General features: G+C 31.3%; 1 protein-coding gene across 2 annotated transcripts; it reads left to right on the plus strand.

Moving 5' to 3' along the window:
* The first annotated feature begins 1,386 nt into the window (after positions 1–1,386).
* Positions 1,387–4,351, plus strand: LOC107897869 (uncharacterized). Of its 2 annotated transcripts, XM_041079291.1 has the most exons (3): positions 1,387–1,620; positions 2,929–3,044; positions 3,850–4,351. In XM_041079291.1, exons 1-2 carry the CDS (start codon positions 1,492–1,494, stop codon positions 3,028–3,030), a joined length of 231 nt encoding a protein of 76 aa, XP_040935225.1. In that variant the 5' UTR covers positions 1,387–1,491; the 3' UTR covers positions 3,031–3,044; positions 3,850–4,351. The 2 variants fall into 2 exon arrangements, with proteins under 2 accessions (XP_040935225.1, XP_016678944.1); XM_016823455.2 differs by lacking the exon at positions 3,850–4,351 and having other exon boundaries at positions 1,388–1,620; positions 2,929–3,214.
* Positions 4,352–14,996: the final 10,645 nt, after the last annotated feature.

Below are 14,996 nucleotides of genomic sequence, written 5' to 3' on the forward strand. Positions count from 1 at the left end.
CTTAACAACTTGGGTATATGGCTGCCTTTGTGTCGTTGAACTGATTTTAAAGATGTAATCTTGGTAGTAGGCAAATGCTTAGAAGTTAAGGCACTGCCTCTTCTAGAAATTTCTTCTTTCCGTAGGGTCTTGCGAGAACCTTTCGCCTTGATTTGCTTCTCCACATGGATTGCTAGCTTGCAAACATCATCAAAATTCCAATAAGGTTGTGATTGGACAACATCACTGACCTCTTGACAAAAATCACCAAGATACCGAGCAATCATTTGCTTTTCAATCTCCACATTTCATCATGAGATGCTCAAATTCAATAGTGTATTGCTTTACCAACAATTCATGTTGTTTGGAACTAAGAAATTGCTAGAAAGAATCTTGCCTATAATTTGTAAGAAACTTTCTTTTAAGCTTTCTTTTTCTTTTTCAATTTTCTCATGAGGTTTTATTAAATTTTCCTCCAAATGAATGCATACTTTTTCAACTTGATGGTTACCAAGTTGACTTGACATCGTCATTCTACATATTTTAGAACGAAATGGTTCTTGCTATTCAAAATTAACCGATACCCTATTACCACTAGACATATTCATGGGCCAAGCTACTTGTCCAAACCCGAAGGCCTGTCCGAAATTTAGGAAGGTTTGAGCAAAAAAATTAAGCCCGAAAAATGGGCTTGGACAAAAAAAATTAAGCCCATTTTGAAATACGGGCTAGGCTTGAGCTTAAACATTTAAAGCCTCAATCCGACCCGAGCCGAGCCATTTTAAGTTTATAATACTTTATATCATGTTATTTTTATATATTAGAACATATTAAAAAAATAAACCTACACTAAATATATAATACTACTCTAATGTAAACGTTAATATAATGTTAAGATGACTATAAAAAATTTCAATAAATAAAAAATATATAAAATTATTAAATATTAAAATAAAATAAAATATATATTTATTTTTAAAAAATTAAATAATAATATTGGTGGGCTTAAAATGGGCTTAAGTTAACCTTTTACAAATATGAGTGTATTTAGATAAAATTTTAAATTCAAATTTTAAACCCAAATATTAATATCATGTTTAAACCCAAACCTCACCCGACCCGACGATGAGCACCTCTAATCACCACATATTCCCGTTAATTATTCAAAGCACTTCAAATAACAACCGTGCGAGCAAAAGTGTGCGAGCAAAAGTGTGGGGACTTTAGCATGCAATAAGCCACAAGTCTGCTAAAGTAAATATCCAGAAAAGTCAAATAGATCCATGTTTGTTGTTTGGGCATTATTTTGGGAGCTATTAGCCCATTAAGAAATTTTTTGTTGAAAGAAGAGCCCATTAAGATCTTTTCCTAGAACCGGGCATCTTCCTATAAAACATATCCAAGGTTTCAGCCTCACACATTTTGAGATGTCTGAGGGTAATTTTTCAAAAGTTTTCAGTCTCCTCGCGAATTCTCATCAATTTTTTTTCTCTGTAGAAAGTGAAAAGGAGAATGTCTTCTTTAGGCACTTCAAAGGGTGTTCTTGAAATCGCCAAATTCGGTCTCTATGTTACGATCCCTATCGTTCTTATATACACTTTCGCCAAGAACACCAAGAATCTCCAGAAATTAATGGGAAATGTATACTCTCTTTTATCTCTTCTTCTCTTTGTGTTGTATCTTCTTTTTTTTTTCATATTTTTAGTTGGTCGGATTTGTCTGATTCGTTGAACTCTGTGACAGATTGAGAGTTTTTTTATATCTGGATTAGGCTTGAAATTGGAACAAAGTCTAATACTCATTCGAACTTTTTTGAAATTTGGGCCTCTTTATAACTGAACATTCTGGATTGTGGCAATAGGTATTTGTAAGAAAGCAGTGTTTCGGTAACTTGGTTTGTTGGTTCAAAAAGTAAATGGAAGAATGAAATTAGATCTTCTGTATCTATGATCATGTATTTTCTGCAATATAATCATGTTTAACACACTTATTAAAAATTGATATGCTAAAAGTTTGTATTATATAGATTTCGAGATATTCGTTTTCATGTTACTTTTTATATTGTGTCATGTTTTTATGCTGCTGTGGTTTTGTTATTTTTTCTGTGATATGCTCATGCTAATCAACTTAAAAAATATATATGCAGGGATCCTATTATCCCTGTTCTTGTTAAATTATAAAAAGAATCTCTTCGTAATTTGATAACCGGTTAGGTAACTTGTTATGGTCTGGCAATAAATGGGAATTCTGTATTTCAACATCGCCTGTAGATTGGAATGTTGAGACCTGTGATTTTCTAGTATCGGTTTATTCTAGGATTTTTTTTTCTTACATGAATCATATTGATGCTCTATAAAGGTTAGTTATGTTATATATCTGCCTATTTGCAGATTTTAGTTAGGGTAAACTACATCATTAGTCACTAAATTATGCTAAATTTTCATTTTGGTCATTTAACTAAAAAAAGTTACAATTTAGTTATTGAATTATTTAAAAATTTTCATTTAAGTCACTGAACTATTCAAAAGTTTTTATTTAAGTAGTTGAACTATTATCTTTTCTTTTTTAAAAGTTCTATAAGTGAGCTCCAAGTGACAATTCGACAATCTGTACAGTATATCAGTACCCATCGACAAGTAGGATAACATACCTTAGATCCAATTTAATTTGATGGTCAGTGTGAGAGATTAAAAAAAAAAGTTATTTGATTTTTGGTTTATAGATCCGTGACGTCTAAAGCAGTTTAATGACTAAATTGTAACTTTTTTTAGTTAAGTGATCAAAATGAAAACTTCCTCATAATTTAGTGACTGATGGTGTAGTTTACCCTTTTAGTTATTCAATTACCGTCCATTCTCTTGTTAAGGATTTCAAGTCTACCTGTTTTCCTTGGTACGGAATGATTTCTTATTCGAGCCTAAATGACTTCTGTTTTCCTTTGATGTGAAGCGTTCGTATATAGTGTATCCTCCAGAGGGACCACGACCTCCATCACCGGAGGAATTAAGGGAGATGGCTCGGGAGCTAGCTAGGAAGAGAAACAACCATTGATGATCTTTAGTGGTGTAAGTGATCTATGTAGCTTTGACAATTATTCCTGTTACTGTTCCAGCAAACCAGCCTTTGTGATATGCTATAATAACTATTGTGGTCTTTTCATCAGGAAAAGATAGTCTGGTTTATTTAACATTAATGATCATAATTTTATAACTAAGTTTGTTCTTTTGCTTGCTTAGCATGGAATCCACACTGATTTACTAATAAAATGCTAATTAAGATTGTGCCTATGTTACTCGAACTCGGATATGTTGGCTTTGGATGATATAGTTACCTTATTTAAGAGACTCATAGAATTAAGTCTTCCCTTGATGGTAAAAGTATCAAGGAGGCTCCTGTTACTAGGAGTTAGATTGTATTTTGTTTTTTCTAATAAAAAATAGGTAAACTAATTCATGTATATTAGATTAAAAAGCAAATTGATCATTTCTGTCAAAATTTTATTTATTTGACTGTTAAAAACTGGCATGGTTGACAAAATAATTAGATTGATATGTGACGTGCCACATGCGTCTCATGCTGAATTGGGATAAATTTTTAACAATAAAAATTGATGAAATTTTTAACAGAATGATCAATGTGCTCTTTGATCTAACATATATGGATTAATTTGCTCATTTTTCAAGTAGTGGAGGGAAAAATGCAATCTAACTCCCAGTACAGGTGCCTTCTTAGTACTTTTACCTTCCGTGAACTAAAACACAGAATATAAACATGGGGTTCCTTTGTATAAAAACCTGGCAGTGTGTGTTTGAGTTGTTCATGGTACATTCACATAGAAGGGGCAATTATAGTGAAGTCTTGTTTATGCAGTTTGCTATGCCTCAAAGGCCTTCCTTTGCATCCTAATTTCTTCACCCCAGCTACTGCCCCAAGAGTTGTTCACCAACCAATACTTAGTCCCATCATCATCCACTCCATATTCAACCGCCGTGACTGCGTGGTCCAGTTCAGTGCCACTGGTTCCTGTAAATACACCAGCTGAGTAGAACTGGAAAGGTGATTTGCGGACCTTGTAGTTAGTCATATTATTAATTGCAACTGGAAATTGGGAGGAGTCTGATTTTGTGTTCAAAAGCCATCTTTCGCATTTCATGAGTCAAACAAACAGAAGTACCAATGTTGTCTAAACCGGATCAAACCTGCTATACCAATCAGATTAGAAACCGGCCAGAGTATTGGTCAGATTAGAAACCGGCTAGAGTATTGGTCTGGTGAGGTGAAAAATCCATTGACCGGTAAATTGGTCAGATTAATTGAATTGGTTTTTATGTTTTTATATTTTTTGAATTTTTAATAAATTATTTATTTTGAATTGATCGAACCAGAACAGATGATCTAACCAATTTGATTTTGAAAACATTGAAAATTACTCTCATGTCGTTTCCTTCCGAATGAATATTTTTCCCAATTTAACCCTTCTATATAATCAACACTACAGCCGATTATGGTTTTAGAGGTATAGATTTAAAAAAATATAAAAAAAATTTAGTGCAAAAATAGCTCATTATTTATTTGTATACTAGCATTTGCTCTGTGCAATACACGGGTTTTAATTGCTATAAAAATATTTGATTTATTTATTTGTATAATTTTTATTCAAAATTTATTAGCCAAATATTAAAAAAAAGTATAATTAAATCAAACAGAAATATGGAAAATAAGTAACATTAAAATAATTAAATATCTAATTGAAATAGATTATCAAATAGAAATCGACTTAAAACAGATCAAATATAATTTCAAAAATGCATACAATTAGAAAATTTTGGTCAATCACAACATCGGCACGGTGACAAATTGGCTCGGGTTTCAAGTTAATTAGTATAAGATTTAAGGTTTGATCCTTGGTGTTTCTAAACTCTTTCCCCCTTCTCTTATTGTAATGTACTTATTTATTTGTATAACAAAAATTTCAATTTATTGTATGATAAACAATAATATGTATATGTATTAAGAGAAAATTATTTGGTGCATTAGTGATAGAGTTAAAAAATTCCACAAGCAAAGGGTGAAATATTGCCATATGCCACTCCATTGACAATGGACAGGATAATAACTAATATATTAATAATATTAATTTTTAGGGTAAACTAGATCAAATGTCATTAAACTATTAGTATGTTTGCGTATTGGTCACTCAACTTCAAAAAATTACAAAATGGTCATTAAACTATTCAAAAGTTTTTCTTTAAGTCACAGGTTCATTGAAATTGTTGTTGTATGACATTCTTTGTTCACATTGCTTGCATCAATAAGAAGCTTTTGTTCCCCTTCTCTTCTACAATTTAGTTTTTTTTTCATGAAATAACTTTGAATGTTAAAAATTTGAGAACCAAAATCCAAATAACTTTTTTCTTTGATCTTCGACATTGACCATGATCTTGACTTAGACTATCAAAATACCACCTTTTTTTCCTTTATACACCTATAAACACAAGGTTCATCAGCATTTTGCTCAAACTCAAAAGTCTTGATTGTTTGATGAAGTCTTTTGTTCCATGAGTGAGTCAACTGCTTAAGTCTATAAATGGATCTTAGTAGTTTGCAAACTTTCTGCTCCTTTCCTTTGACAACATTGCCAATAGGTTGAGTCATGTAAATGGTCTCATCAAGATAGTCATTCAATAATGCTGTCTTCACATCCATTTTTTAGATCTCGTAATTGAGAGTAGCAACAATATATAAGAGTATGCGGATAGAGTTGAGCATAGCTACTAGAGAGACGGCCTCATCGTAATCAATGCCTTTTTTCTATGTGTAACCTTTCGCTACAAGTCTAGCTTTATGTGTTTCCACTTTCTCTTTTGCATTTCTCTTTTTCTTGTAAATCCACTTGCGTCCTATGAGTTTAATCCCAATTGGTAAGTCTAAAAGTTCCTACATCGTATTGGATTCTATAGAATCCATCGCAACATCCATGGCTTGTTTCCAGAGCTTCGAATCAACGTCCTGCATAGCCTCCTCGTAAGTTAGTGGATCATTATCCTCATGATTGGCTTCCGTATTATAAATACTACCATCATAGATGGAGAAGTCTGGTTTCTTAAAAACTCTCTCACTACGATGGATTCCCCTACGCTGTTGATTGTTTGCATGTCTTTCTACAACTCTCTTAAGAATTAAACTTGGTGATTGTTCTACAACTCCCAAAATTTTCTCGAGTACCACTTTACTTTGAGGCTTAAAGTTATCCATTTAGCTTTCCTCAAGTAAAGTAGCATGAGTAGAAATTTTAATTGTAATATCTTTTGGATTGTAGAATAATCCACCCTTTCTTCCTTTCGGATATTCTACAAACATGCACAATTCTGTCTATGCATCCAACTTCTTTGCATCCTTATCCAAAATGTGTGTTGAAAAACCCCATATTCTAAAGTGATTTAGAGCAAGTTTTTTTCCATACCACAGTTCATAAGGTGTCTTTCAGGCAGACTCGGTTGGCACATCATTTAAAATATAGCAAGCCGTTTGTATAGCATATCCCAAAAGGAAGTAGAGAGTTGTGAATAGCTTATTATTGAACAAACCATGTCAAGCAATGTTTTGTTCTTCCTCTCAGTTACGTCATTCTACTGAAGAGTACCTGATGTAATCAATTGGGATAAAACCCTATTATCTATGAGGTATCCCAAGAACTTGTTGGACAAATATTCCCCATCTCGGCCAGACTGAAGATTCTTTATGGGTAAATCTAATTGCTTTTCCACTTTCACATGAAACACTCAAAATTTATCAAAGGTTTCGCTTTTACAGTGCATTAGATACACATATCCATATCAAGAATAATCATCAATAAAAGTCACGTAATAATCGTAACTTCTTCGGGCATTGATGCTCATGAGACCACATAGATTAGTGTGCACAAGTTCTAAAGGTTGGTTGACCCTTGTACCTTTTACATTAAAAGGCATTTTAGTCATTTTACCTTCCAAGCAAGATTCACATTGTGGAAGACTAACTTCCTTAAGCATACTTAAGGGACCATCTTTCACGAGTCTAGTGATTCTTTCTTGGTTAATATGACCAAGTTTTAAGCGCCATAGGTACCACTCATTAGAGTGAGAAGTTTTAAGCTTTTTATTCACGATTTTAGTTTAAAGCATCGAGTAATTATTTGGTTTGATAAAGTAGAGATTGTTTTCCATCCATCCATTACAGATTAAAAAAAAAACTGTGAATAGCAATTCTTTTATTGAATGTCACAGAATAATCATCATAAAATAAACAAGCTATAAAAATTAAATTCCTCTTAAAATGATGTACATGAAATGTAATGACCCAAAATTCACGGGCATTGGAAAAGTACAATATCGGGCCTCCGTCTTTCGTAAATAATTAATAGGAATATTTGTGAGTCTAATAATGTGTTAAATTAGGCTTTGATTAAGTGAAATTAGCTCAATTTAGAGAAAATAGTAAAAAGGACTAAATTGAATAAGGGGTAAAAGTTGAATTATAGATTAATAGAAAATAAAAAAGGATTAAAATGACAATTAAGCCATTAACAAGAAATGAGGCGGCAAATATGTAATAAAAATCTAAGATTTTTATGTTATATTTTAATTATACAATTAATTATTTAGATATAAATTATGTTAAATTAATTTAAAAAAATTATATTATAAGATTTTTATATGATAAATAAAATATGATTTTGACAAATGGATGGTGATAAAAATATACAAATGTAATAATAATAATATATATACAATTGTAACATATTTATTTAATTGCTTTTTATTAAAGTAATTAGATATTTTTTATTATTTATAATTATTTAAATAGATATTTATTATAATTATATGATATTATAAGATTTTTATATGACAAATAAATTAAATGGTGACAAGTGTAAGGTGATGATGAATCTAAGTGTACTAAATAAAATATATACATTTGTAATTTATATATGTATTTACTTAATATCAAAGTAAATAGATATTTATTATTTTTAAAGATCGTTATTAATTAAATAATTAAATTATGACAATTGTAATAAAATTATTAGTACAAATGTAAAATAAATATATATTTACTTATAATTTAAGCTAAAAGATATTTATTCTTAAATAATTATTATATATTATATTCTTATAACATAAAGTAAATATATATATAAAGTATAAAAGAATAAAACAAAAGAAAAAAAAAGAGAAGGGAGAAAGAACAGAGAGGTATTCGAAGCAGAGCAGGAAAAAGAAAGAAAGAAAAGAAAAAGGGGAAATAGGGAATTTGAAGCTTGGAGTTTAATTGGTAAATTAAGTCCTTTTCTCTTAATTTTGATGTTTTAGAAGCTTCAGAACAAAGTTTTGTTGAAATCAAGTTGAGGTTTTGGAAGTTTTTAGGTTTTTGAACATAGTTCATGTTGAACAAAATAATGAATTAGGGATTTCATTAAATGAATTTTAAGTTAGAATTGATTAAAGGATTAAATTGTAAATTAGGCTATAAGTTTTGTGTTGTAGGGATTAAATTGAAAGAAGTTTTAAATTAGGGTTTTATTTTGAACATTAGATAGTTAAGTAGAATATGGAAGGAAATTGAATAGAAATAAAGTATAAATTGAGTTAGAAAAGTAAACGAGTTAATTAGAATTAAATTGGAATTAGGGTATAATTTGGATAGAAATTTAATTACTATTGTAAAATTAGTGTTGTACTTAATAGTATAATTATTTAATTTTTGTAGCTAATAAAGAATTTGAGGTATCGGCATAAAAAGGGAAGGAGAAGGTCGTCGAGGAGTAACTGCAAAATTCGGGTTTGTATTACTATAATTCAAGTTATTTATTATTAAGTATTAGTTTTAAATTTATTTATTTTATAGAAGTAAATATTGAGGTAAGTAATTTTATTGAATTAAATTTAGAAAATTGAATTGAATGAGAAATACGTGTTAGTATTATTATAATTCGAATTTAATTATTATTAATTGTTGAATTTTAAGTTAATATGCATGGTAAGTATTAGTATTGAATTGTATGATATTAAATTGAATTGTGATTATATGTGAATAATTGAAATGCATATTGAATTGAGAAAGTGTATTGAATTATGATTATGTGAATTGAAAATTGATTAAAAAATGGAAAATGATTGAATTGAAAATATGAGAAATTGCAACTGAATTGAATTGAGATTTATATGTGATCCGGGAACCCTATTAACTAGTCGGGCTGAGTTGGATATAATTGGCATGCCATCGGATTGGAAATGTTTAGGGATACTTCGACCTCGAGTCGATGAGACACTAGGTGTCACTATTGTACTTCGGATAGATTCGATGAGATACTGGGTACCACTTTACTTCGGCTAGGCCGATGAGACACTGGGTGTCAACTTTGCTTCGAACTATCCGATGAGGCACTGAGTGCTAAACTGGTGTAGTTGGTTGGATCCGTGTATTCGCCAAAGTCCGAGTCTGTTAATAGGGGTAGTTAAAAGAAAAGTTAAGTTGAATAAAAGGAATTGGTTGAACCATTGAAAGAAATTTGAAAATGGAACATGAATTGAAAATGTGATTTGAATGTGAGTATGAGAATGGAAAGCATGAACCAATGGTTCATGAATTAGATAAGGGCTCAACATGAATGTATATGATTTCAATTGACGAATAGCTAAATTAAGTTGTATGAATATATTGAGAAGGGCAAATTTATGTTTGAATTGGTTTAGTAAATATTAAAATTATAAGATTTAATTTATATGATTATTATGTTTATAATTTGAATTATAGTAATACCACTGAGTTTAAAATACTCAGCGTACGGTTGTTTTCGTGTGCAGGTTAATAGGTATTCAGGGTCTCATTTCAGCATTAAGGATCTCGACTCCAGTGCAAAACTCGGTGATGTATTCTTTTTTTGGCAAAAGTGGCATGTACATAGGTGTTAATTTGGTCACTTTAAAATGCTATATAATTTTTGTTGTAAAGAATGGTATTTGGTATTTTGGGAATAGTATGAAAATTTACATGATTGCATGGTAGAATTGGTGCTAAATTTAGCATGGATAAATGAAATTCTAATTTAAATTTTTAATGGTAACTTAAATATTCATAGAGTAAATTATTAAATTATTGGTATAGGAATGATTTTATTATGATTAAACATGAAATTGTATTGGTTGAAATATTGGTTTTGGATTGGTTCCGGTTTGAAATTGCAGGGAAGGTTAGACATTTATAAATGGGTTATATAGAGTTTTTTCTTTTTTTTTTAAAAAAAGTGTCAATTAGCAAAAGTTTTTATATGAATTTATGATTATATTATAATATGTTTGATAATTATTTGAATATTAATCTTAAATTGTTCGATTGTCCAGTAATTCCTCTTAACCCACCGGCAACGGTTTAGGATTAGGGGTGTTACATGAAATACGTCCTTTAAAATAATCTTCTTAAAATTATCAAAATGTAAAATAACTTCTCCCACTACTTCGGTTGAAACATAGCTCCCATCTTCGGTTCGCAATGAAAGCTCTTGTCAAGCAGATTTCTCATTTCACTGAACCTCTATAAAGAAACACACACATGGTTAATGGCTCTAGAATTAAAAACCCAATTGTCAATTGATTCTTCCACTAAGAAAGCTTCAACCATAAATAGATTCATACCTTTACCCTTTTTGGCTAGATAATCCAAATACTCTTTGCAATTTTATTTGAAGTGCTCTTTCCTGTTGCAGAAGAAAAATTTGATCATTTTAGGATCTTTTGACTTCTTAGTCTTCTTCTTATCCGTACAAGGTGGAACCAAAGACTAAGTCGGTTTCTTCTTTCCCTTAGCTTTCTCCTTCCTCTTAGAGGACGAGGAGCCCAGAACTAAGTTTATCTCAAGTTTCTCCTGAACCGACTTATCACCATTCAACATCAATTCATAGGATTGTCATTCCTTCATGAGTTGAGTTAAGGTAAGCGCATTGTTTCCCAAGTTGTAAGCAACCCTAAAGCTAGTGAACTCCTTGGTGAAGGATTTGAACACTCTTTCAATCTAAGTGTTCACATTTAGTTCAACCTCATTGTCCTCCGCTTCAGTAAAGAATCCCACAAGCTTAAGCGTATGTTATTTGACCGGAGTGTCGGGTTTCTACTGAGAGATCATCAAATTTGTAATAGCGGCTTGTCAAGCCAATGTGACTTGGCCTCCGAGCAAATCCTACAAATTTTTCATGATCTCTTTGGAAGTACAAAAATTCTCGTGTTACTTTTGTAGCACACTACTCATGCTCGCTAACATATAACATCAAGCAATCAAGTCAAAATCTCTCTAGCAATTTCTCAATTTGGGCTGAGCTTCAGGTGGGCAAGGTTCGTTAAGGATGAATTTGTGTTTATCATAGTTGAGAACTTTCAACAAGTTTCGTGTAACACCTTGAATTTATTAAATTACAGTTGTTTAAGTGTGTCAAATAATTTGATTTTGTGTGTTGGTTAAGTGTCTTGAAAGTGTACTTTAGGTCCTAAGTTTTATTCCTTCGCTTTGAATTTTCCTATTTTTTTTGGTCTTATGTTAAGCTTGAGCCTTAGGGCTTATCTTTTATTCTTTGTTGAGATGTGTCAGGAATGAACCTGTTGACTTAGCGGTAAGGCTTTAGCTTACTTTTAGGTCTCGTGTTCGAAACCCATGGTGCGCGTGAGCGTAATATTTTTTTCGTTTGCACTTGTTAGTTGTGGAGTTTAATTTAAATTCTGAAAAATTTGGTACATGGGATTTTGATTAAATTAAATCTCTTATTTAATTTATTTTGTTTAACCAAATCCCTATTTTCTCTCCTTTGCAATCGTCCAACCCCAACCCATTTGTTGCATGTTCTTTTTCTTTTTCCTATATTGCCAAATTGTCTTTCTTTTCTCTCTTCTTCTTGAATTCTTTTTCTTCCCTTTTTGGATTACTCCTGGGTGTTGCCCTTTTATTTTGTGTGTACTGTTGCTTTTGGATCGCTAGTTGTCCGTGGTGTAAGTTTTGTTTAATCATTATTTTTCAGAAATTCAATTCTTTGAAATAACATATAGTTTTTGTAATATCCCGATTTTGGGCTTAGTCGGAATAGTGGTTTCGAGACCACAAATCCAATGAGGAAAATTTCATTTTTATTATATTTTTATGGTCTACGATTTCACGAAATTATTTCGTGAAAATTTCGTTCGAAAATATCGATGTTTGGGCACTCAATTTAGTAAAATGGACTAAATTGTAAAAAGTACAAAAGTTGAGTTTTATATGTTAGAGGTGTCTAATTGTCATGAAATTTTACATAGGAGGTCATTAAATGATAATTAAACCATTGTATAACTTTTTGGACAAAAATGGTCTTGTTTGGGTAAATTTTGAAAGAATAGTAAGAAGGGCATTTTGGTCATTTAGGGGTAAAATGAATTAAAAGACAAATTTTAAACCCCAAATGTGTCCCTTTCTTCTTGCTACAGCAGAATGTACCAAGAGCAGCCATGGTTAGGGTTTGGCCAAGCTTCCAAGCTTAATAGTAAGTGATTCCGAGCTCCGTTTTTAATGTTCTATGTATTTTTGAAATCCCGGTAACTTGTTCTACTTATTTCTACCATTAATTTGAGCTAAGGTTCATGTCTAAAAATTTACCCATGAATAATATGCATGTATTTTGATGTCTAATGATATAAAATGAAGGTTGGGTGTTAGATAAACGACTTTTGCTAAGCGATTTTACGTGAAAACGAGTAAAATGACATAATCGGTAAAAATACCTAATGTTCATAAATACATGTTAGAGTGAGAATTGGATGTTGCTATAGAAGGGAAAAATGATCAGCATGTCATAAAACATAAGAAAATAGGGTGAAGTTTAATTTACGAGATTTGGGGCAAAAGTGTAAATATGTGAAAGTTTAGGGGCAAAATTGTAATTTTTCCAAAATATGATTTTGGGTTGATTTGAATTATATGAGTCCTCATTACGCTATATTTGAAATGATAGAGTAAGGAAAATCGAAATTCGGGCTGAAATCGGCAAAATACCAAGTTGTGGACAAAATGGTAAAAATGACCATTTTCGCATACGAGGTAAGTTCATATGATTTTAATAATGCAATGTGCATTTTAATGTTAATGTTATGATATTATATGAATAGTAAGTATACATATATGTGGATAATTTGATATTATGTAAATGATGTAACATTACTATATGTTGTTGATGTATTTATAATGGTATGATGATTATTATTTACGAATTGTTGCATGTTATGATTATTGTTGAATTATTATACAAATTATGTGGAATACTTGAAAAATATGAGTTGCCACCGGAGTATCGATATTGACATCACGAGAAAGATGGCAAAGGCATATGATCGAGGAAAAATCCCGTTTGAACCTTAGGAATAGATTAGGATACAAGTGACATGTCACTAGGATATTTGAGTTCTGAACTCGTTGAGTTGAATCCGAGTTCGTGAGATGTAACTAGGCATCCGAACTCGTTGAGTTGAGTCTGAGTTCACTTATGGATGCGAACACCTGAGCTCGTTGAGTTGAGTCCGAGTTCACTTATAGGTGGGTTACATGGTAGCTTGGCTACACATATATTCCGCAGGCTATTGAGTTTGTCTAGCTGTGGCCATGGCACTTATGTGCATGCATTCCGTGTATCCGATTATATTCCGAGTGTTCAATGGGTAATTTGACGAAGTATTCAATAATGCTCCCAATGAGACAAGCCATTGGTGAGTATGTTCTTAAGTTAAATTACAAGTTGTACAGGTATGTACACTAAACTTATGTGTGATGCCTTGATATATGATGTATATAGTATTGGTGAATACTATGAAAATGACATGATGAGGAATAAGTCTTGATACTTGATGACATTGAGATTATGGATCTATGCCTATGAAGCATAATTATGTGTTCTTTCCATGATGGATGAAATGATATTGTATGGATTTAGTGAATAATAGTTGTGATTGAGTAAATTTAGCCTTGGCAGTTTTGGGTTATGACAGTGATACAACTTTGGAAATTCACCATAAATTGTGGAAATTGAGTTAGGGGCTGAATAAAATATGAAATTAAATCTCAATGAGTCTAGTTTCACATAGAGGAAACAGTACATGCAATTGAATTTTATGTTATGAGATATTTAAATTGTTGTGAGACAGAGTCTGAATGAATTCGAGATCCTCTGTTCCTATTTTAGAAATTAACTGAAAATTGTAAAAAAATAATTAGGAGTTATAATTTACATTTATAGATTCCTTATTGAGTCTATTTTTAAGATAAATAAACGGCATAGCTCTTTGAATTTTTTACGGAGAGAAAATTGATTCGTAGTAAATAGAGGTCAGAGTAGACAAACACTGAAACATGGAAAAATTTAATGAATAAAATGTACTAATTGGCTAAGTAAAAAATTATAGAAAACAATTAGTAGATAGATATATGAGTCTAGTTTCAGGAAAAATTTACGGATCTTAATTTTGATTTTCGAAACTCGAGATATGAATTTTTAAGCAACAGTGACGTAGTTAGCCAGCTTGTTTGGAAATTTTAAAAATAAATTGTTTGAACTATTTAATTAATGAATTAAGTTCGTTAACACCTTGTGCTCGACTCTAGCAACGGTCTCGGGTATGGCGGCATTACAGTTTTGTTGTGTTTGAGCCTCATTCTCTGTAGTGTTAATTGTTATTGTGTTTTGGTTAGGAAAACGGACCAAAAATCAACTTCTTCCAGTGGTGTAGGCTCGATTTTAGACACTAGTTTAGAGAAGTAAGTAATAAAATTTTTGTAACACCCCTAACTCGTATCCATCGCCAGACTAGGGTTAAGAGGCATTATCGGGCATATCTGAACATCTCGCAAAACATATCACATTATTTATCTCAAAGTTCAAGCTGAATCATGTAATCAATTACAACATACACATAAACCATGAAACATACTTCCCAAAATGATCTTAAAACATAACCAATTATACACAATAT

The sequence above is a fragment of the Gossypium hirsutum genome, chromosome A10 (genome assembly GCF_007990345.1).
Source record: "Gossypium hirsutum isolate 1008001.06 chromosome A10, Gossypium_hirsutum_v2.1, whole genome shotgun sequence".
NCBI lineage: Eukaryota > Viridiplantae > Streptophyta > Magnoliopsida > Malvales > Malvaceae > Gossypium > Gossypium hirsutum.